The 25211-nt window shown below is 40.6% G+C and overlaps 1 protein-coding gene across 1 annotated transcript in view; it reads left to right on the forward strand.

Moving 5' to 3' along the window:
- Nucleotides 1-23507, forward strand: part of LOC104292237 (protein patched homolog 1-like) — a gene marked incomplete at its 5' end in the record, with an annotated part of 45393 nt that extends 21886 nt beyond the window's left edge. The window contains 7 exon segments of the mRNA XM_009891581.1: nt 1890-2073; nt 3044-3324; nt 4875-5012; nt 14028-14170; nt 18094-18193; nt 21721-21975; nt 23031-23507. Coding sequence (XP_009889883.1) covers nt 1890-2073; nt 3044-3324; nt 4875-5012; nt 14028-14170; nt 18094-18193; nt 21721-21975; nt 23031-23507 — 1578 coding nt within the window.
- Between the last annotated feature and the right edge of the window lie 1704 nt (nt 23508-25211).

Genomic DNA, 25211 nt, shown 5'->3' on the forward strand with positions numbered 1-25211 from the left:
GAATGCCTGTCCTTGGTGATTATTGGCTGGCATGTGTTAAATGCTGTTCCTGTCTCATACACACACTCAGTTTCCACTGCAGTTGGTGTGGAAGATGCTACTCTGCATCCATATGTAGATGGAGTCCGGTCCTATGCCAGACATATAGCCAATGTTAGCCTTGTTTCTGATTTGAATTAGATTTGTTTATAGGGATGACCTTTGCTCAGCCTTCTGCTGTGGCTTTGAATCTAGCATTTGCAATTATTTTGTTAGTTCCTACCAATTTATTCAAAACACACATTTTAAAGAAAGATGTTTACGAATGATAGTGAATGGAAGGGGACTGAAATAACTATATGCTGTACAATATTATTATACTGTCATTACTAAATATAGATATACTGTAGTAGAACTGAGAATGACAGCTGGTTGAGCTGCCTAAATAAAATACATCTGAGCTTCTTTCATGAAGTTATCACAGCATATAACTGCATTTGCTGCTTTTTATTATCACATAGGTAGGTGTAACATGCTGGATTTGACTCCTTATGCCAAAATTTTATTTTAAAGCTCATAAGAAAAAATTCTGCAGTAACCTAGCTTCTCCTCTCCTAGAATCATTATTGACTCTCTGTGCTTTCAGGCAGAAAATAGTATCTCTAGTGAGCTTCTTGGCAGATATGCTTACTTTATTTTTTTGCTGGCATTAAAGGTGACAAATTTACAGATTACATTGTTCAGTTACTATGGTGTATAAAACACATTGCTATATGGTAACATGCAGCATGCTGTCAGGTTTGAATGGTGCTTCAGCTATGAATTTAGCAAAGGTAGGGAATCAAAGAGAAAACCTTTAGTGAGATTTTGTGTAGTGAGATTTCGTTTAGCAGTGTGTACCACATAGACTGCGGAACAAATGTGTTTGGGCTACAGCTGCTGATACAATTTCCTGTGCCTGAGAGGGAGAAAAGTGTGCTGCACCCACAAGGGCTGAGTGCTGTACTATTCAATTCCAAAGATAGCTTGAAGACATACAGTTGTTGCATATCCTGTGGATTAATTGAATCCAGATCTTTGGAATCTAGTTTTTGGGGAGGTTTTGCTTTTTTTTTAACTGCTGTCACTGTTGCTCTTCATTTCATTAAAAAGACCTGAAACTGGAGCCAAGCCAGAATTTTAAATAAACAAAGCAAACCAAAAAACCACAGTAATACTTTTATTCCGCAGAGTCCTCTGTCAGAGCTCTAGCTGTGCAGTATTTGGCTGCAGAACCCTAGAAATGTAGTGCTGCTGTTTACCCACAGATACATTTGCCAACAGTGACCCAAACAGTGCACTTGTCTGTTTTATTTTGGGACTGGGCATTTTCTGAAATTCATAGGTCATAGGAGACAAGTGCTAGAAAAATTTATACGGATGATGTTTTATTTTTATAGCTCTCCTCCATTTACTGGGTGGCATTTTCTTCAGTGTTAACAATAGAGGTTAACTGCACACAGACATGTATAGGGACTCTTGCCAATTATTTTTCTCCTTTCTTTAAAATATGTTTCTCCAATTTGGTTGATTTTCACCCTCGGCTACAGACAGTCTTTTGGAATTCAGATTTAATTGGTTCAGTCTATTCTGGAACCATCTGCTGATTTAGTGTTTATTATAAATATTATATAAATATTAGCTTATAAATAACCACTTTCCACTGTCACTGTAGTTACTTAGATTTTTCTTCATTGTCAAACTATAGTTTGCTGGTAAGTCACTTCAAGTGAAAGTTCATGCTGTTTGTCTTTTTCTTCCCTCCCTCCTATATGTGTGTTGCATCTCTAGGCTTTTTGTCATAAGCTTTGCAGCAAGAGCCCTGAAAACAAAACTCATTCTGAATAGCTTCTAATCTTTCCATTTTGCAGTTGACTAAACAGCGTCTGGTGGATGCGGATGGAATCATTAACCCAAATGCTTTCTACATCTACCTGACAGCCTGGGTTAGCAATGACCCTGTGGCCTATGCTGCCTCGCAAGCCAACATCCGTCCTCATCGCCCAGAGTGGGTCCACGACAAAGCAGACTATATGCCAGAAACAAGGCTGAGAAGTAAGTAGCATTTCATCTTAATGTCTTACAGTTTATATAGGTGCTCTCACTCCTTCCTTCAAGACCTAGTAACTCTATAGTTGGGTGATGCTGTATAGGGCTCAAGCATAAACAGAACAATATATTGTGTTACTCTGTAGCTTCAAGAGACAAATGCAGTTGTGGAATCTAGTGTAATGTGACACCACTGAAGGGTTTTATCATGTTGAGAAATTAGTTTTATAACAGTTTCTAGCAAAGCTCTAAAAACTTATAATAAGCATTGCTTTTTAATGTCACCCGATAGTTCCATACGTGAGAGAAACCTGGAGATAGCATGAAATTCCTGAATTTCATCACTGAGATTACATCATGTTTATCCTCAGTTTTTAATATGTAAGGAAATTTTATCAACTTAGCTCATATGTATAAGCTACCAACACCGATATGGTACAAGAGCTATTTAGGGGAGCAGTCTGTGTGAGTGGGTGCTCTTTTGTCCCTCCCACTCTGCTGTTCACTGTTTTGCACCCTGAGCAGTAATGCTGGTTCGCCTTGCTTTGCTTCAGCTTTGAATTTATTGGGAGTATTGCTAGTTGTACACCAGTGGACAATGGCAGAGGACATGTGGTAGAGGACTGGCACTCTTGAAAATGTGCTTGGGTAACAAGCTAGCTTTGCTTCAGTGTATCTGAACCCTAGGGCAGGTATTCAGTAAAAGGTTGGTGAAGATTAAATACATATATTGAAATATATCTGCAGTTGTTAAAATATATAGAATTGTTTGGGGACTTAATACAGGCTGTGTTTATCCCAAATATACTGATCTCCTGTATTTAGTGTTTTTAAAGTGTCAGTTGTTCCAAAGATGCAAAATTTAAATTCAACACCTTTAAGCATTTTACTATAGAGAACAAGTGTCTTGTTAATCATGCTCTCTGTGTATCTTCTTCTTTCCAAACACATTAAAACATTGCTATCCTTTTTCTAGTTCCAGCAGCTGAGCCCATAGAATATGCTCAGTTTCCTTTCTACCTCAATGGATTGCGTGAAACTTCTGACTTTGTGGAAGCTATCAAGAAAGTGAGAGCTATCTGTAATAACTATGACGGCCTGGGGATTGCCAACTACCCAAATGGTTACCCATTTCTATTTTGGGAGCAGTATATTGGGCTTCGTCACTGGCTCCTCTTATCCATTAGTGTGGTTTTGGCTTGCACATTTCTGGTCTGTGCCCTCTTCCTCCTGAACCCTTGGACATCTGGAATCATTGTAAGTTTATTATAAGGGTCTTTGTTAAAGTCAAATTCCTTTCAGCATAGCTCTTGCTGTAGTCAGGAAGGTTTTGTTTATGTCTGGGCCTCTAATGGAGTATGTATATTGCATCATTCATTATATATTTATTCAACTTGAGGGGGTAAAGTTCATGCCAAAGGTACAAACCTTAATAACCTTCATCCTTTGGCCACCTTTTTGCAGCTTTAAAGGTTTCTTACAAGGATACATGAACTTTTGCCCTTGTTCAGATGCACATTAACATGAGAAATGAAGACACAGGAAAATTAGGAATGTTATTAAATATTAAAGTTATTTCTATTTAGTTTTTCCTTCCTCCTTTTTATCAGACAATGTTATTTTTCAAGGCAGTTGCTTGTGACTGTAAATTTGCCCACTGATTTCTGAATGCAGTCTTTCTGGAAAGACTGAAATGGTTAGATTGTACAGTACACACTTGGAAAATAGTGTAATTGGGCTATTGAGGAGAAAGAGTTATAAAATTATAAATTGAAGAGGATATTCCTCCATGCTTTCTGCAAGGCACCATAAGCCTCATAATAAACATTCAAGATAAATTGGATGATGATGTTACTATGTTTAAATTCCACAAACTGTTGTATGGCTTATAAAATTTGTATTGTTTTATAAATGTCGTATGGGTTAGAAAAGTGTAAAACAATTACTAGTTTTTGTAATATACGTTTATATGGCAAGTATGTTAAAAGTTAAATGTTTAGTCTAGAATATTTTTCATAGCACTTAATCAAGCGATTTATGTTATTTTTCTTGATTCATTAGCTTTTAAAATCATTTATTATAGTGCATATTTTTTCCCTTGGGAAAGTGGCTTATTTTCAGTCTGCCATTGCTTTTATAAGTTTGTCTCTTTTTTTCCTGCTTGGCTTTAGAAACCTTGAAGTCGATTCCACAGATTTCCTCCCCTCCTTTATTATTTTTTACAAGGTAGATGAAAGAAAAATAAAAGCTTTCCCTTAGATTTACCTATTTGCATTGTCCATGTCAATCCCTTCAAGTATCTTTAAAGGCCTATCAAAGGCCCTCTGTAACTTGAGACTCATCAGCTAATTATGACATTCACTTTCTTCTGGGCTTTAAACCTACTCTGGAGTCATCCTCACTTACATTTGGAATACTACAAAAAGAATTCCAATGCAGTTATTTGAAATTTAGTTTTTCTAGAAGGATTGTCACAGAAACAGGTGAAAAAGAAAATTTATCTTCCAGTGGGTATCCATGAGAAGGAAGAAAAAAATTATTTTTCAAATCACATTGATAAATTGTTACCAATAGAAAAGTGATGTTTGATCTGTTAACTGGTTCTTGGGATAATAATTTAAACTGACTCTTTAGAGGGTCATTGCCATTGAGCAAAATGAAACAAGAAAAAATGGCTTGTCTTTAGGGATAAGAGGAGGACTGATCTGAGTGATATTTTTTATAGTCCCCATATTGTTTTGAAATAGCCTTCCTCTTCATTTGTCTAGAGTATGAGAAGTTACTAACGGCTGTTTGAAATCATCTAGGTAGTGATGCTGGCTCTGATGACTGTGGAGCTGTTTGGCATGATGGGTCTAATTGGAATAAAGCTGAGTGCAGTGCCTGTGGTTATCCTGGTTGCTTCTGTTGGCATTGGTGCAGAATTCACTGTTCATGTTGCTTTGGTATGTAAAACTAGAAAGAATTTTCAAAGTATTTTAAAATAAAATGGTGACTTTTATGATTCCAAATCCTTACTTGGACAGTAATGTGATTCTCAGAAGAGTATCAGTCATAAACCTCACACAAAGGATTGTCATGGTAGAGTACATCTGATCTGATGAAATAGTTCCTAAATATTGAGTCAGTGTCCTAGAAGATAAGAGGGAATACATAACAGTATTTTAGTATTTAATAATGCTTTTTGAAGACTGTGATTAAGATCATGGGTAAACATGGTATCTAGTTGTGAGAGCCATACAAATACGTAGACAAAGCAGAGCTCTTAATATTCATTATTTTAGGTTACACTCTCCTACTCATTATCTGCAGCCTCGCTGTTGTTGACTCTCAGTGCTATGTAGCTGTTTATGCCCTCTTGTATGTAGATTCTCTGTCTTGTGGTAAAGAAACCTTTGAAGGGAGATACTCAAATTCATATAATGTCATTTAATCTCTCTGGACCACTAAAATTTGATTTGAATTCTTCATGTGAAAAATCTCCACCTTCTTTTCAAAACCCATCAGCTATTAATAATGGGCTCAAATGTGCAATCTGTAGGGAGAGAGTTTTCCAATGTAATAAAGAGAAGTAGAGAGGAAAAAAATGTTTGAATGTTTTATATAAACATTTTCAACATTTCCAAAGTTAGGTGTCCAAATCTAGAGTGTATCTAATCATCCATTAGTCAACCTGATGTACAGAAGTGCAGAGAAATGACAGTTCTCTTTCAAGGGAGCAGTTGCGGATGCTCATTACGCAAAACTCATCCTGCTTTATTTGGAGACCAAGACGGAAATAAAGGGCTATTTTTCTGTGTTCACATGTGAAAGTGTCAGTGCTGATATATGCAATGTTAAGGATAAGCTTAGACAAAGGCTTGATTTCTCTTTTCTGACAATTAAGCAATTTTGATACTAAGTTGGAGTTCTTAGATCACAGAATCACAGAATGGTCAGGGTTGGAAGGGACCTCTGGAGATCATCTAGTCCAACCCCCCTGACAGAGCAGGGTCACCTACAGCAGGTTGCACAGGACGGCATCCAGGCGGGTTTTGAATGTCTCCAGAGTGGGAGACTCCACAGCCTCTCTGGGCAGCCTGTTCCAGTGCTCTGCCACCCTCAAGGTAAAGAAGTCCCTCCTCATGTTAAGATGGAACTTCCTACGTTCAAGTTTGTGCCTGTTAGCTCTTGTCTGGGCACCACTGAAAAAAGACTGGTCCCATCCCCCTGACACCCTCCCTTTAAGTATTTGTAAGCATTAATAAGATCCCCCCTTAGTCTTCTTTTCCCTAAACCAAAAAGACCCAAGTCCCTCAGCCTTTCATCATAAGAAAGATGCTCCAGTACCCTAATCATCTTTGTAGCCCTTTGCTGGACCCTCTCCAGCAGTTCCCTGTCCTTCTTGAACTGGGGAGCCCAGAAATGGACACAATACTCCAGATGTGGCCTCACCAGGGCAGAGTAGAGGGGGAAGATGACCTCCCTCGACCTGCTGGCCACACTCTTCTTGATGCACCCCAGGATGCCATTCGCCTTCTTGGCCACCAGGGAACATTGCTGACTCATGGTCATCCCGTTGTCCACCAGGAATCCCAGGTCCCTTTCCACAGAGCTGCTCTCCAGGAGGTCAGCCCCCAACCTGTACTGATGCATGGGGTTATTCCTCCCCAGATGCTGGACCCTACACTTGCCCTTGTTGAATTTCATAAGGTTTCTCTCTGCCCAACTCTGCAGCCTGTCCATGTCACGCTGTAAGGCGGCACAGCCTTCTGGCTTGTCAGCCACCTCTCCCAGTTTTGTGTTATCAGCAAACTTGCTGATGGTACACTCTTATCCGTTCATCCAGGTCATCGATGAACATATTGAACAGGACTGGATGCAGTACTGACACCTGTTTTTTCTTATTCTTTTCTATAAAAAAAAAAAAGCTATCCATGTTTTAAAACGTTTTCCATTTACCTGTTCTTAGTAGTGTTTTATCTCAAGAACTCTCAACAGTATACATTGAAAGGTCTCATAATGCACTCAGCATAAATCCTTTTCCTATACGACTGTTCTAATCCATTTTTCAGAAGAACGTTATTTTAAGAATATCGTCTTCATGGATTTGAATCTTAATATATTAAAAAGTAGGAATTGGTAAGTCTGGTCAATATAATATCATCTCAGGAAAAAGATGTTTGTAGCCTACTATAATCTCTAGTATATTAGTACCATAGTAATCAAAAAAGAAATGAAAGGAGGGGGCTGGAAAATGGGGCAAGAGATGGAGAGAAATTGGATGGAGATTTAATAGACCTTTTAGACTCAACAGGAGGACTGGTAGACTACTGAGAGGAACTGGTAACAGTGAAAAGGAGCTGAGAACTAAAGGGGATCCTAACACACTGGAGATGGCCAAATATTGGGAACATAGAAACATAGAATAATAGAATCATAGGATGGTTTTGATTGGATGGGACCTTTAAAGATCATCTAGTTCCAACCCCCTGTCATGGGCAGGGACATCTTCCACTAGATCAGGTTGCTCAAAGCCCCATCCAACCTGACCTTGAACACTTCCAATGATGGGGCATCCACAGCTTCCCTGAGCAACCTGTTCCAGTGTCTCACCACTGTCAGCATAAAGCATTCCTTATATCCAATCCAAAACTACCCTCCTTCAGTTTAAAACCGCTGCCCCTTGTCCTGTCACTACAGGCCTTGGTAAAAAGTCTCTCTCCATCTTTATTCTAAGCCCCTTTTATATATTGAAAGGCTGGAATAAAATCTCGGAGCCTTCTTCTCTCCAGGCTGAGCAACCCCAACTCTCAGCCTTTCTTCATAGAAGAGGCGTTCCAGCCCTCTGACCATTTTCGTGGTCCTCCTCTGGACACACTCCAGTACTCCAGGTGGGGTCTTGTGAGAGCAGAGTAGAGGGGGAGAATCACCTCCCTCGACCCGCTGGCCACACTTCTTTTTATACAGACCAGGATATGATTGGCTTTCGGGGCTACAAGCACACATTGCCAGTGCATATCTAATTTTTCATCTGCCAATATCCTCAAGTCTTTCTCCACAGGGCTGCTCTAAATCAATTAATTCCCCAGTCTGTATTGATATCCGGGGTTGCCCCAACCCAGGTGCAGGACCTTGCCCTTGGCCTTGTTGAACTTCATGAGGTTCACGTGGGCCCACTCCTCAAGCCTGTCAAGGTCCCTCTGGATGGCATCTCTTCCCTCAAGCATATCATCCGCACCACTCAGCTTGGTGTCATCTGCAAACTTGCTGAGGGTGTACTCAATCCCAATATCTATGTCATTAATAAAGATATTGAACAGTACTGGTCCCAATACAGGCCCTTGAGGGACACTGCTTGTTACTGATCTGGACACTGGGCCATTGACTGTAACTCTTTGGACGCGGCCATCCAGCCAATTCCTTATTGATTGAACAGTCCATCCATCAAACCCATATCTCTCCAAGTTAGCGGTAAGAATGTTGTGGGGGACCATGTCAAAGGCCTTACAGAAGTCAAATAGATGACATCTGTAGCTTTTCCCTTTTCCACTGATGCAGCCACTCCATCATAGAAGGCCACCAGATATTAGTCAGGCACTATTTGCCCTTGGTGAAGCCATGTTGACTGTCTCAAATCACCTCCCTGTCATCCATATGCCTTCACATGTCTTCCAGGAGGAGCTGTTCCATGATTTTCCCAGGCACAGAGGTGAGTCTGACTAGTTAGTAGTTCCCAGGTTCCTCCTTTTTAAAAATGGAAGTGATTTTTCCTTTTTTCCAATCATTGGGGACTTCCCCGACTGCCATGACTTTTCAAATATGATGGAGAGTGTCTTAGAGACTACATCAGCCAATTCACTGAGGACCCTGGGGTGAATCTCATTGTATCCCTTGGACTTGTGTATGTTCAGGTTCCTCAGGTGGTCCCAAACTTGATCTTCTATGATGGGTGGGACTTTATTACCTCAGTCCCTGCCTTGTAATTCAAGGACTTGAGAGATGTGGGAAGAGAGATTACCATTGAAAACTGAAGCAAAAAAAATTGTTGAGTACCTCAGCCGCCTTCATGTAGGTTGTCACCAGATCCCCTGTCCTATGTATTAGGGGGGATCCTATTTATTTTTCCTTCCTTTTCTGACTAATGTACCTGTAGAAGCCCTTCTTATTATTCTTCACATCCCTTGCCAAATTTAACTCCAGCTGTGCCTTATCTTCATGATCCAATCCCTAACCATCTGGGCAGCATCCCTATATTCTTCCCTGGATGCGTGCCTGTGCTTCAACTGCCTATACATTTGCCTCTTGTCTTTCAGTTTGACCAGGATGCCCTTATTCAGCCATGCTGGTCTCTTGCCTTCCTTACCTGATTTCTTGCACATGGGAATTTATAGTTCTTATGCTCAAAGAAAAATTTCTTTAAATAGCTGCCAGATCTGTTCAGCTCTTTTATCCCAGAAGGCAGTTTCCCAGGGGGTGACATCCACCAGTCCCTTGAACAACTGCAAAAAAATACAAAGATGAGTTAAAGTTCAAGAAAAAGAAACAAATCAAGCTAATGCAATACTCATTTCATGATTCTTGTGTTTACAGTTAGCAGTCAGGCAATGTGGACTCTTTTTCCATCAGTCATGGACTTCTTGGTAAGGAAATCCTGATGCCAATTAAGAAAATGTGGATGCCTTGATTTCTGAATGCCACAAATTCAGTCAAAACCAACGGACACTTCAGAGAGAGAAAATCTGCATCTGGTACTGGACACAGTTAAGATTCTCATATTAGCCTGCTGTTCAGCTTGGAAAATCTGAGCCCGAACATTTCCTTATTCTGAGGATACTATTACTTATATTCCTCGAGTATATTCCTAGACTTTGAGTATAAATGCATTTATTTGCACTTTGACATGTTTGGAGAGAAGTTTTATGAATCAGAAGGTGATTTTATCAGGAATCATCGAAAAATTTCCATCAAAATTCTGCACATATATGTGTGTATATGTGCGTGTGCAAAATATTTCCGCAACCAAAATAAAATGGCTTGCTTTGGTCAAACTAGTGTCTGCCACTGAAAAGCTGTGAGAAGCAGAGCAAGAAAATAGAGACCAAGAGCTAAGTAAGGATTTAACACTTCTGGGTTTTTCCCCCAAATGAGGGGGTAAAAAAAAGGAGTTAAAATTATTAAATTGGTTTGTCAACCACAAGCCCCCAAAAGCTTTAGGGGTAAAAAACTCAATTTATTCCTCCCCTTCAAAGCATTCCCCATAAAATTAATGGATTTTTTTCAAGAAAATACACAGCTTTTGTCTTCCCCAAACATCTAAAATATCCCATCTGTTCTGAACAGCACTACATCCTGTAACTTCCTATTGCTAGCCTAAGGAGAGATAATGGTTTAGGTTTCAAAACACACAAATTCTTGGATGAACCATCAGAATATCATTCCACAGGAACATATTAAATGCCCTGTTGAGTCAGCTTTGACCTATATGAATCTGTGATAGCCACTGCAACTGCCCCTGGCAAAACAGAGTGCTTGGCCCAGGGACTCCTCCAATCTGGGAGCTTGCCAGGCATATCTCCAAATACGGTGCTGCATCCCCAAAGTGCAGGGGACACCCCACAACACAACACCACACTAGGCAAGGTGGAGCTTTCCCATCTCTCTCACTCAGCCCATCTCCCAGAGGGATTTAGTCCTCACTATGGACTACAAATTCTTTTGATGAATTTTATTTGAAAAAGGACAATTCTTGAAGTAACTGGCAATTTTATACTTTCGCTGTCATTGCTGTATGATGTTTTAGAAGGTAGCCAGATTCAGTGATCAGAGCACAGAGGAACAACTGAAAGTTCACTTTCCTAAGGTTTAGGGTCTTGACTATACTTTTTGCCTGGCCTATATCCCTCAAGATCATGAATTCCATCAGGGCATGATCACTGCAGCCCAGTCTACCTACCAATCTTGACCTCTCCAATAAGTTCCTCTGCGTTGGTGAGCAACAGGCCCAGTAACGCATCTCCTCTGGTTGGGCTTTCTGTCACCTGGATTAGGAAGTTATCCTCAATGCACTCCAAGAATCTCCTAGACGGCTTGCAGCTTGCTGTGCCACTTTTCCAGCGGATATCAGGGTAGTTGAAGACCCCCAGCAGGATCAGAGCCTGCAAGTGTGATGCTTCCTGTAGTTGAAGCAAGAACGCTTCATCAACATCCTCCCATTGATCAGGTGGCCTGTAGTAAACACCAGCTACGAGATTTCCTTTGTTGGCTTGGTCTCTAATTTTCACCCATAAGCTCTCAACCTGTGTATTGCTGTTTTTCAAAGACAGCTTTGTGCAATCAATCCATTTTTTTACACAGAGAGCAACACGCGCGCACACACACACCCTCCCCTCCTTCCTTGCCTGGCCCTCCTAAACAGTTTATAGCTATCGATTGCAGTGCTCCAGTCATGTGATTCATCCCACCATGTTTCAGTGATAGCGATCAGATCATAGCTTTCCAGCTGCCCAGTGGCTTCCAGCTCCTCCTGTTTGTTACCCATGCTACGTGCATTGGTATAGCGACACTTCAGTTGGACTGTTGACTGTCTCACCTTTTTGGTGGAACCTTTTTGGAGGGTTGGGGGGCATTCCTCAGTACTCCGGTAGGTGTGCTCATCCACCCTGTTGCTTGCGAGTACACAAGTGTTGTGGCTTTGGACCCCACCCCCCCAAGTTCCTTAGTTTAAAGCACGATTCACGAAGTCATCAAAGTCAGCCAATCTGCCAGCAAAGATGCTCCTTCCTCTTCTAGATAGGTGGATCCCAATAGGCTGTATTCATTGAAGAACGTCCCGTGATCATAGAAGCCAAAGCCCTGGCGATGACACAAGCCACGAAGCCAGGTGTTGATCTGCATGATGCGTCGACTTCTGCCCACACCCCTATCCCTGACTCACAAGATAGAGGCGAAGATCACTTGGACCCCTCTCCCCTTCACTTGTGCCCCGAGGGCTCTGAAGTCCTGCTTGATCTTGCCCAGGCTATGCTTTACCGTGTCATTGGTGCCCACATGGAAAAGAAGTAGGGGATAGTAGCCTGTGCTTTTAACCAGTTTTGGCAGTCTCTCTGTAACATCCCAGATCTTGGCTCCTGGCAAGCAGCAAACTTCCCTTGACTGTATATCAGGCCGACAGATGGGTGCCTCTCAGCAGAGGGTCACCCACTACTAGCACTCGTTGCTTCCTTTTGCAGCTTTTAGTGTGTGCAACTGGTGTGGTTTCTCCCTGTGAGTCTTGCTCATTGGCTTCACCCACTGCCAAGACTTCGTATCTGTTGCTGGTTGGTACATACGAAGAAATGGGGGGGAAGTGATATCCTGTTGCCACAAGTCACCAGAGACTATGGCGCCTCCTTCTCCAAGGTGCTGTCTGTTCGCTGTTGACACCCTTTGTCTGGTAGTCCTTGGAGGTCAGTGCTACGAGGCTCTAGTATTTCTTCTTGCAAAGTCTCGAATAATACTCTATCTATTTCTTGTTCTCCTTCCCCAATACAGCATAACCTGCTGACTTCCTCCTGCAGCTCCTCCACCCGCTGCCTGAGTGACTCCACCAGAGCACACCTTGCACGGGTGGAGCTTGCACCCTCCTCCACCCAGGAGTGTGGGGTACAGACTTTACAGCCCTCCACCTGGACAGCAGCTTCCCTGATAGGAAGCTCTGTCTGGGTGGCTGCCTACACTCGTCCCAGGCTAGCCTGGCTAGATAGATGGGCTCCCAGCTGCTGCAGAGCGCAGCCTTCACCAGGTGTCTGCCACCATGCTTCTGACAATCCCAAAGTACTGCCTAATAAGCCCTTCTAATTCCCTGGAGACCTCAAGCTGCTGGGTAGGTTTGCACAGCCAACAGCTAGCTGGGGTGACCATCGGGGCCACAGCCGAAGCCTGCAGGTGAGCAGAGCAGGCAGCAGCCTGACAACTGGTAGAGTGCGCTGTCCCTTCTCACAGGCCCTTCCACACAAACTTCTGCACTGCTCCTCTCAAATGATGCTCCCTGTTTGCATCACTCCTGGTTGCTGGAGCTCCCTAGGGGCTGGTTATATGCGGCTTCCCAAGGTTTGAACTGGCCGCGGGGACCACCGGCACTACCTGGCATCTACATGTTGTAGATGAGATACAGAGTTGGGCATATATAGTGCTGCTAGCTAGTATGCTGTATAGTTGGGCGCAGTTATAGTGCTGCTAGGTTTGAAGTAGAAAAAGTTGCAAAAACATTCATCTTGAATGAAATAGGAATGTAAAAAAAAGCAGCACACAACTTAGTAGTGTTACTTTATACTGGTCCTGTTGAATGCACTGGCAACTTTCTATCACTTGAGTGCTTACTGCGTACAATATCTGATAGCGTGGATCCTCACACCTGTGAGGAGAAATGCACTGTATCAGTGGACACTTCTGTGTAAAGTGACAGAAAGACCAGATCCACTAGTAAATGCTACCATAGATGTGACTGTGGGCGTGAGCAAAAGTTGCAAGTCCTTGGTCTGTTCAAAGTGTATTCAGGAAAACCCGAATCAGTATTGGCTAGTTTTACAGCAAACTTCCCGTGGCAGTCACGGAAGCTGCCTCATGAGAGTGACAAGAATAGCCCTATAATTTTTACGCCTGAAGGGCTTTTACTATAAAATGAATTCTTTGCATGTGGAAACAAGCAAACCGAGAAACAAATGAAAAGCCTACTGGTGCAAGCACGCTTTGTTTCCAAAATCATTACTATGGCTCTGACTCTGTAATCAATGCTTACTCTTGTCATGTGACTTCTTCAGCAGCAGCTATATGGTATGACTACAGGATCAGACATTGTCTTCAAGTCTAGCCAGCTATAGAGATACTTTAATGGACTGTAAATTGAAGTAATTAACTGGTGAAAAACTGCATACTAAGAGAGAGGCTGTTTGAAAGGCTGTACATGTCTCTCTAATGAAATGGATTTCATTGTTTTACAGGCATTTTTAACTGCCGTAGGAGACAAGAACCGTAGGGCTGTCCTTGCACTGGAACATATGTTTGCACCAGTGTTGGATGGAGCTGTGTCCACTCTGTTTGGAGTGTTAATGCTCGCAGGATCAGAGTTTGATTTTATTGTCAGGTAAAGCATTTGTGTGTCTTGACTTTTTTTTTTTTTTAAATAAAAATATGTATGCTTTTAATATTTAGACATTTTAGTGTATCTGTCATTTTATTACTATGTATGGTGTGTCAAGCATGCTTCCGTCATGGTCCTGTTTTCCCTATGTTTTATTAACTCCTTGTCACATGCTTAGACAGTAGCATTTTCATTGCTGGTATTAAAATCTGTTCCAGGAAAATCTGACTCCCAGCATGAAAAGAAACAAAAATGGCCCTCTTTAGCAAAGTTTGCTAATTCTGGAATTAAGTCAGTTTGAAGCAGCTAGTATTGTCCAATATTAGCTGGATTTTACCTTTAACCTTCCAGATATAGGTCTTCCAGATTTTTCATATGCACAATGTTTTGCCTGGAAAGGACACATGGAGCTACAAACATGCTGCAATTACACTGCAACTGATGCTCTCTGGGCCTTCTCCTGCTATCTTTATATGAGGTTTACAGCAATTTATAAATGGTTGAGGAAAAAAGCCCTGTTTGGGAGCTAGGGAACCATAAGTATGAACACAGAACTTCATATTAAAATTTTGTAAAGCAAAGTCCGAAGGCTCTTCTGTTTAGAACTACAGGCACAGTTTCTTGTGGAATTAATTAAGAATGTGAATTTGTCAAGTATGAGAGGAGAGCAAGTTTTTTTTTTGAGGGGTATTTTAGAAGTACAATGAAACAGTTCCTAATCCATTCCAAACAACCTGTGGAGCTCTGCAAAATCTCTAATCCTAGAAGTAACACAGGTTCTTTGTGGCAAACTGCAGCACAAAAAAAAAAATAAAAAATCCTAGCCCTAAATCAGAACTGAGGTAGAACTGGGTGTCCTGGTTCCGGCAGGGATGGGGTTAATTTTCCCAAGGAGCCTGCAGGGGACACAGGTATTCCATGCCATGTGACCCATGCCCAGGTTTTTAGGGGAGAGCTAGCCAGGGGAGGGGGCAGGAAGTCACGGCTTGGAGCGGGCTGCGGTGGTCCGTGTCCAGTCGGAGAGCGGCGGCACTGTAATCACGTTCGTATATTCCTTTACCGGTGTTATTGTTATTGTTTTCTCTTCCTTTTGCTGTTCTGTTAAACTGCCTTTATCTCAACCCACGAGTTTTTGCCTTTTTCTGACGATTTTGCCCACGGCTGTGGGAGTTGAGCGAGCGGCCGCGTGGTTCTTTGTTCCCGGCTGAGGCCAAACCACAACACTGGGCCGCATAAAAATGCTCTGAAAGATGACTTAACTGCTTAGGTAAACATAAACTGGATAGGTGATCAGACTTAGCTGACATCCATTTGACAACACCACCAACAACAAAATGTCCGAGGCAAGAACTGAGAGAATGATTGCTAAATCTCATGAGGACTTTTTTGTTTATGTATGCAAGAGATTTGCAGAAAGTAGGGAGTAGGAGGTTTACACTTAGATCTAAATACATTAAACCTACATGGGGATTATTACTATACAGATATTGCATGGCCTGAAATAGAACTTGTATTTTTTTTCAGGTCAGTATATTTTATTTTATTGGTGGTGAAGAAATAAGGTAGAATTATTCTTTTAGGACCTGATCTTGTAAGGGATGGAACACACTGACGTATAGGTTGCTCATAGATTTAGCCTAAATTTACAGGGGTATATTTGCTGTGCTACTTTCCCATTTAACAGAAAAAAGATTTAGCAAACATATTTTTGTATCATGGCAAATGGAAGAGTTTAGCAGCCCTTCATTCAAAATTTGGAGTGGATATTCTCTTAGTATATAAAATGAGCATTTCAACCTTTCAGCTTCTTTTATTTTTCTTTTTTGCCCATCAGTTTCTTGTTTTCTAGCACAATCTGACTTTAGTTCACCTTGTTTAAAAAATAAAGTAAAATAAAATAACATAAAATAAAATAAACTATCAGAGCCTGAGCATTGTTATAGTGGGTGAAGATGACCCCAAACTTCCAGAAAGAGATAGGTTAGTCCAAGAGAGTGGAATATTAACTAATTAATAGATATTGTATACACCACGTGGTGACAGCTATAATCTTCTTGTGTATCCTAATTTTAGATGGATGAGATGCAAATGTTTTAATGCCTGTTGTTAATCTCTGTCCCAGTATAAACTTCTGGTGGTTTATTTTAGTGGAGTAGATTGGTTCACTGATTTTTGCTAATGCAGATCAGGAATTCCAACATTTTTACAGTAGCAGGCTATTTTTAATTTCACAGGAGTCTGATATATTTGATCAGATGTAGAAACATGGATGCAGTAAAGTTTGTTGCCAGCTATGTAGCTAGCTGGAAGACATGTGAAGGCATATGGATGACAGGGAGGTGATTTGAGACAGTCAACATGGCTTCACCAAGGGCAAATAGTGCCTGACTAATATCTGGTGGCCTTCTATGATGGAGTGGCTGCATCAGTGGAAAAGGGAAAAGCTACAGATGTCATCTATTTGACTTCTGTAAGGCCTTTGACATGGTCCCCCACAACATTCTTACCGCTAACTTGGAGAGATATGGGTTTGATGGATGGACTGTTCAATCAATAAGGAATTGGCTGGATGGCCGCGTCCAAAGAGTTACAGTCAATGGCCCAGTGTCCAGATCAGTAACAAGCAGTGTCCCTCAAGGGCCTGTATTGGGACCAGTACTGTTCAATATCTTTATTAATGACATAGATATTGGGATTGAGTACACCCTCAGCAAGTTTGCAGAGTGGTGCAGATGATATGCTTGAGGGAAGAGATGCCATCCAGAGGGACCTTGACAGGCTTGAGGAGTGGGCCCACGTGAACCTCATGAAGTTCAACAAGGCCAAGGGCAAGGTCCTGCACCTGGGTTGGGGCAACCCCGGATATCAATACAGACTGGGGAATTAATTGATTTAGAGCAGCCCTGCTTAGAGTCCCCAGTATAAGAAAGACGTGGACCTATTAGAGCAGCAGCTACCGTCAGCAGGGCCATTAGTAGCAAACTTGCCCTCAGTTCTTCTCCTACCCCTTCTCCTCCTGGACTTTACCCAAGACTGAGTTCTTGAAATCATTAGTTATAAGGTAGCCTTAAATTTAGTGTGAGCTCCATCCGTGCTGAATACCAACTAGCAAGGCTTTCCTTTTACTGACTGGTTTACTTTGGTATTCATGAAGGATCCCAGACCTTAGCCCTCAGTGGTTGGAAAGGGCAAACACTTGTGCACTTTCCTCTTGTTTCACAGTACTTCAGCTTTTATGTTTGAATTAGCTGATGCAAAATCAACAGTATTTAGAGGTGTTAAATTGTTCAAAAAAAGATTAGCCTGCAATGCAATTCTGCTATTGTGGAGTTCTATTACTCACTAGGATGCTGAAGCTTACTATAGAATGGGCTACATTTTCTTTGCAGAAAGGTGGTTTCTGTGTTGTAAAAAGGCTGCCATTTGAACTATTTGGTAAAACTGGAACTCACAGAATTCTAGGTGGAAAGTTGTGATTAATGAACGGCAAAGGAAAGCCTTACCTTATGCTGGAGATTTAAATAAATCTAAAATTTTAGATAAATGCTTTATGTGCTTTCAACCCATTCAACCATTAACTGCACAGTCCATATTTTTGTATTTATGTAACACATTCATAAATAACATTACATGTGGCCAGATTCTGGGAAATTAACAAATTTAATTTTATTTATTTCTTTTATTAACTAATACTTTGGGTTGTATGATGTACATCCAAAGGGTAAAACAAAAATAAAAAGAGTAAAAAAAACCAAACAAAAAACTATATATAAAGAAAGTGTTATAATTATTCAGTATAATATTAGTAATATTTGAGGTTTAATTTAGTATTCTTTTAATATATTTAGCAGTAGTATGTAATCCCTTATTTCTAACAATATTTATGCCTCTTCTCTTCCCTCTCACCCCCTTAAACTCTACTTCAGGTATTTTTTTGCTGTTTTGTCAATCTTAACCATTTTGGGAGTTCTCAATGGATTGGTGCTGCTTCCTGTTCTTCTTTCACTCTTTGGACCGTACCCTGAGGTCAGTAAAACTAATGGTGGACAGAAGAAATGATAATATTATCTCTCCCCCTGCAATCACCCCCCTTCTCTAGAAACATTTTATTTTTAAAATTCTCTTGGATTTTTTAAATTTTACATTAATTTTATTGCCCTAGTTTTAATTTAAATCTTTATTAAACGTTGTTTGTTATTTATTTGATATTCTACTTTCTTATACTTTTAAAGTACGATTTTTAATAAGTATTGTTTTAGAGGCTGCAATCAACAAACTAGATGATACAAATGTAGGTATTTGGTAAGCTTTTAAAAGCAGAATGTCATATGCAAATATAAACTCAGGCTTTTTCCCAAGACATTGCAAAAGACAGTTCCTTTAATACACACACCTTCTCCTTTCCCACCCCAGTGCATCTGTTGTTTCTTCAAAATATCAGACCAATGTGTGAAACTAGCAAGGCTTTCCTTTTACTGACTGGTTTACTTTGGTATTCATGAAGGATCCCAGACCTTAGCCCTCAGTGGTTGGAAAGGGCAAACACTTGTGCACTTTCCTCTTGTTTCACAGTACTTCAGCTTTTATGTTTGAATTAGCTGATGCAAAATCAAAAGTATTTAGAGGTGTTAAATTGTTCAAAAAAAGATTAGCCTGCAATGCAATTCTGCTATTGTGGAGTTCTATTACTCACTAGGATGCTGAAGCTTACTATAGAATGGGCTACATTTTCTTTGCAGAAAGGTGGTTTCTGTGTTGTAAAAAGGCTGCCATTTGAACTATTTGGTAAAACTGGAACTCACAGAATTCTAGGTGGAAAGTTGTGATTAATGAACGGCAAAGGAAAGCCTTACCTTATGCTGGAGATTTAAATAAATCTAAAATTTTAGATAAATGCTTTATGTGCTTTCAACCCATTCAACCATTAACTGCACAGTCCATATTTTTGTATTTATGTAACACATTCATAAATAACATTACATGTGGCCAGATTCTGGGAAATTAACAAATTTAATTTTATTTATTTCTTTTATTAACTAATACTTTGGGTTGTATGATGTACATCCAAAGGGTAAAACAAAAATAAAAAGAGTAAAAAAAACCAAACAAAAAACTATATATAAAGAAAGTGTTATAATTATTCAGTATAATATTAGTAATATTTGAGGTTTAATTTAGTATTCTTTTAATATATTTAGCAGTAGTATGTAATCCCTTATTTCTAACAATATTTATGCCTCTTCTCTTCCCTCTCACCCCCTTAAACTCTACTTCAGGTATTTTTTTGCTGTTTTGTCAATCTTAACCATTTTGGGAGTTCTCAATGGATTGGTGCTGCTTCCTGTTCTTCTTTCACTCTTTGGACCGTACCCTGAGGTCAGTAAAACTAATGGTGGACAGAAGAAATGATAATATTATCTCTCCCCCTGCAATCACCCCCCTTCTCTAGAAACATTTTATTTTTAAAATTCTCTTGGATTTTTTAAATTTTACATTAATTTTATTGCCCTAGTTTTAATTTAAATCTTTATTAAACGTTGTTTGTTATTTATTTGATATTCTACTTTCTTATACTTTTAAAGTACGATTTTTAATAAGTATTGTTTTAGAGGCTGCAATCAACAAACTAGATGATACAAATGTAGGTATTTGGTAAGCTTTTAAAAGCAGAATGTCATATGCAAATATAAACTCAGGCTTTTTCCCAAGACATTGCAAAAGACAGTTCCTTTAATACACACACCTTCTCCTTTCCCACCCCAGTGCATCTGTTGTTTCTTCAAAATATCAGACCAATGTGTGAACCAATGTTACACCAGTGGTGGTCCACAGACCACACCCTGAAAACCATGGCCAGAAGTTTGCCAGAAGGTGCCCCCCCAGTCCAGTCATCCCTCCCTGTGGTACCCTCTTGGCTCAAGCAAAGATGGTGGGTGGAAGGCTCCACCTGGATGTTGAGGACTTTACAGTATAAAGCCCAAGTCAAGCAAAAAAGGATTCATAACTATCAATTTTGTATTTGATTATTCATTACCTACATTTCAGTTAACACAATTATTGTGTTATGTATGGATATCTTTATCATGCATTATTAGAATCAGTAATGCTATGCTGCATGTTTATATATATGTGTGTGTGTGCATGTGTATAAAAATAAAACATAAGGTGTGTATACAGTGCTAGTAATATTTGAGATGTATTTATTTTGGATCTTAGTATTTGTGGTGGGTTAACTTTGACTAACAGCCAAATGCCCACTCAGCTGCTCCTCAGCAGGACAAAGGATAAAAAAGCTTGTGGGTAGAGATAAAGACAGGGAGATTGTTTACCAATTACTGTTTTGGGCAAAACAGACTCAACTTGGGAAAATTTAATTTAATTTATCACCAATTAAAATAGATTCAGGTTGTAAGAAACAAAAACAAACATTAAAACTACACCTTTCCTCTCCCCTTTCCCATGTCCAACTTCACTCCTTCACTCCAGACTCCTCTATCCCTACCCAAGCAGCACGGGGGAAGATGGGAGGTGGGGATTACCATCAGTACATGGTGGTTTCTCTCTGCTGCTTCTCCCCTCTCACATTTTTCCCCTGCTTCAGCATGGGCTCTCCCACAGGCTACAGTCCTTCAGGAAAAATATAATTGCTCCAGCAAAAGTCTTTCATAGGTTGCTCTGGTGCCATGAGCACTTCCTCTTCCTTCTCTCACCTTGGTGTTCTCTCTGCTGTTTTCCTCTCTGTCTGGCAATTTCTGCCCTTTCTTAGATATGTTTTCATAGAGGCGCCACCAGCTTCACTGATTGGCTCACCTGTGGCCTGCAGTGGGGCTCTCCAAGGGGAGATGGAGGAGAGCATCTGTTTGTTTCCGTGGCCAGTCTGGCCCAAACCATGACATGGAGCCAGCTGGAATTGGCCCTGTGCAGCACAGGGCAACGCCTCACCTCTTCCCACAGAGGCCACCCCTGAAGACCCCCCTTCCTGCTACCAAAACCTTGCCACATACACCCAATACAGTATTAATAAAACAGTTTTGACAGAAGTGCATAATCTCTTATATTCCTAACAGTATACATGGCCTGTCCCTTATTCAAACAATATATATGTATGTATGTGCATATATTGCGATTATGTGTGCCCATCTCTCTTTGCAACTAGACACTGAACAATACTATACATACACATTTAAGATGATTTATGAAATCATGCTTAATGTATGCTGAAGGGGGGAGGCAAGTCCAGGAATTATTTGTATATTTATAAGTGTAAGTGTGCATGTTCATGTACATATATGCACTTGCTGAGACAATGATACATAGAGGAATATGTATAATCCTATTTGCATACATCTCCAGAAATGGAGATTGTCTCTTTCTTTCATGCATTTTTTCAGTGTAATACAGGTGTTGATCAGAAAACTAGTGCTAAGGTTCTCATGGCACGGATAGGTGTATTTGGCTAAAGAATATTTCTATCAAGTGCTAATAATAATAAGGGTAATTGTAACTAAATGACACTGAATGCTTCTAATCATAATTATCATTGTCATTATCAGGTTTCTCCAGCCAGTGGACGAAACATATTACCTACTCAATCTTCTGAGCCACCCCCCAGCATCACGAGGTTTGCACTGCCACCCGGGCACACAAATAATGGGTCAGATTTCTCTGATTCTGAGTACAGCTCTCAAACTGTAGTGTCAGGCATCAGTGAAGAGCTCCATCAGTATGAGGCTACTCAAGGTTCTGGGGCACCAGTCCATCAAGTAATATCGGAAGCCACTGACAATCCTGTCTTTGCAAGATCCACTGTAAGTAACTCACATATTGACTGGAGGGAGGGCAAGAATATTTTTTGTTTGGTTGGGTTTTTTTAATTTAAATCTATTTCTGTGGGAAGGCTGTAATATTTCTTTCATGTTTCTGGCTGATTATGCTTTGTGACTCTGCCAAAATTTGGAGCACTTGTAGACAGGACATGAAGGCTTTCCTTTATAATCAAGTTGGGGTAAAATTATGGTACCAAAGCTGAGGTCTTCAGCACGTGTAATTGCTGTTATATCATATTAGCACCAGCCACAAGAGAGAGCTCTCAGTCTATTCAATGACTGTTCTAGGTGACTTCCAGTAAAGGAAGTGGGGAGAGGTTTAAAAGATGCAAACCTCTTCCACGCAGCTCCCTGTGGGTCACCATCTCATATACCTCTACTCTGGACAGCTCACTTGGGGAGAAAGATTGAAAGAGCCCAGAAAAAAAGAAGTTTCGGGTTGTATCAAGTCTTGGGTCTGTTCCATCTTGCAACTGGGTTGGCATAACTGCGATTTCAAAGGAAAGTAAAAAAGCTCCATCTCCTGCTCCCCATGATGCTGCATGCTGAGCTGCAATGTGGATCTCTTTTTGTTCAGCAGAGGCTTAAAAATAGGTACAAGCACAGCCACATTTGAAGTTGGTCACAGTTTATTGACTGATGTGGCCACTGTGCTTCATGCTTTTTAAAGAAATCCAGAAACAGATTCCTACAGTCTGTACAAACTACCCCACTAACATCCTGTGTATGTACCCTTGGTGGAGCCTTTTCCAAATGCCTGCAATTTTGCTTGTTGAACCAGTTAGAGCAGTATGTAGGAAGTGCATATATTTGCAGTTGTAGTCCTGTGTTTATCTGAAGTTATGCATTCCAGGTTTTAACAACTTCAGACAACAAAATGTCTGGAAAAATCAACAGTTCTAAGACTCCAGAACACTACCTTTATAGAGTTAGGACCAGGACAATACCAGTATGTTTTTCCTGGGATAAAATATAAAAGAGTGTAGTATTTGTTTGCCTTGCTTTGTCAGAGGCGTAACCATGTGTCTCCCTTTCAGGTGGTTCAGCCGGAGACAAGGTATCAGTCAAGTCCCAGATTGCAGTCGAATCCAGAGTCTGGCACTCAGCAGGCACAGAATCAGGGCAGGCAACTAAAATGGGAAACAAGGGAAGGGCTGCGACCACTTCCTTACTGCCCTCGCAGTGATGCTTTTGAAATTTTGGCTGAGTGGCATTCAGGACCTAGCAATAGGGGTTGCTTGGGCCACAAGGCTCATTCTCATAACATGAGAAGCCCGGTGTTTGGTGCCATGAGTGCCTCAGGACCAGCCTACTGTCAGCCTATCACTACTGTGACTGCCTCAGCTTCAGTGACTGTTGCTGTCCACCCTGTCACGCACAACCACAACTCTTGGGGAGGGAGCTTTCTGTCCTACAAAGGATACTATGAAGCTGATCATGGGTCATTTGAGAACCCCCACATGCCTTTTGAAAGAAGAAATGCTAAACTAGAATTTATATACAATATCTATTAATTAGTTAATATTCCACTCTCTTGGACTAACCTATCTCTTTCTGGAAGTTTGGGGTCATCTTCACCCACTATAACAATGCTCAGGCTCTGATAGTTTATTTTATTTTATGTTATTTTATTTTACTTTATTTTTTAAACAAGGTGAACTAAAGTCAGATTGTGCTAGAAAACAAGAAACTGATGGGCAAAAAAGAAAAATAAAAGAAGCTGAAAGGTTGAAATGCTCATTTTATATACTAAGAGAATATCCACTCCAAATTTTGAATGAAGGGCTGCTAAACTCTTCCATTTGCCATGATACAAAAATATGTTTGCTAAATCTTTTTTCTGTTAAATGGGAAAGTAGCACAGCAAATATACCCCTGTAAATTTAGGCTAAATCTATGAGCAACCTATACGTCAGTGTGTTCCATCCCTTACAAGATCAGGTCCTAAAAGAATAATTCTACCTTATTTCTTCACCACCAATAAAATAAAATATACTGACCTGAAAAAAAATACAAGTTCTATTTCAGGCCATGCAATATCTGTATAGTAATAATCCCCATGTAGGTTTAATGTATTTAGATCTAAGTGTAAACCTCCTACTCCCTACTTTCTGCAAATCTCTTGCATACATAAACAAAAAAGTCCTCATGAGATTTAGCAATCATTCTCTCAGTTCTTGCCTCGGACATTTTGTTGTTGGTGGTGTTGTCAAATGGATGTCAGCTAAGTCTGATCACCTATCCAGTTTATGTTTACCTAAGCAGTTAAGTCATCTTTCAGAGCATTTTTATGCGGCCCAGTGTTGTGGTTTGGCCTCAGCCGGGAACAAAGAACCACGCGGCCGCTCGCTCAACTCCCACAGCCGTGGGCAAAATCGTCAGAAAAAGGCAAAAACTCGTGGGTTGAGATAAAGGCAGTTTAACAGAACAGCAAAAGGAAGAGAAAACAATAACAATAACACCGGTAAAGGAATATACGAACGTGATTACAGTGCCGCCGCTCTCCGACTGGACACGGACCACCGCAGCCCGCTCCAAGCCGTGACTTCCTGCCCCCTCCCCTGGCTAGCTCTCCCCTAAAAACCTGGGCATGGGTCACATGGCATGGAATACCTGTGTCCCCTGCAGGCTCCTTGGGAAAATTAACCCCATCCCTGCCGGAACCAGGACACCCAGTTCTACCTCAGTTCTGATTTAGGGCTAGGATTTTTTATTTTTTTTTTTGTGCTGCAGTTTGCCACAAAGAACCTGTGTTACTTCTAGGATTAGAGATTTTGCAGAGCTCCACAGGTTGTTTGGAATGGATTAGGAACTGTTTCATTGTACTTCTAAAATACCCCTCAAAAAAAAAACTTGCTCTCCTCTCATACTTGACAAATTCACATTCTTAATTAATTCCACAAGAAACTGTGCCTGTAGTTCTAAACAGAAGAGCCTTCGGACTTTGCTTTACAAAATTTTAATATGAAGTTCTGTGTTCATACTTATGGTTCCCTAGCTCCCAAACAGGGCTTTTTTCCTCAACCATTTATAAATTGCTGTAAACCTCATATAAAGATAGCAGGAGAAGGCCCAGAGAGCATCAGTTGCAGTGTAATTGCAGCATGTTTGTAGCTCCATGTGTCCTTTCCAGGCAAAACATTGTGCATATGAAAAATCTGGAAGACCTATATCTGGAAGGTTAAAGGTAAAATCCAGCTAATATTGGACAATACTAG

This window comes from Charadrius vociferus, unplaced genomic scaffold (assembly GCF_000708025.1).
Source record: "Charadrius vociferus isolate BGI_N301 unplaced genomic scaffold, ASM70802v2 scaffold911, whole genome shotgun sequence".
NCBI classification, from domain to species: domain Eukaryota; kingdom Metazoa; phylum Chordata; class Aves; order Charadriiformes; family Charadriidae; genus Charadrius; species Charadrius vociferus.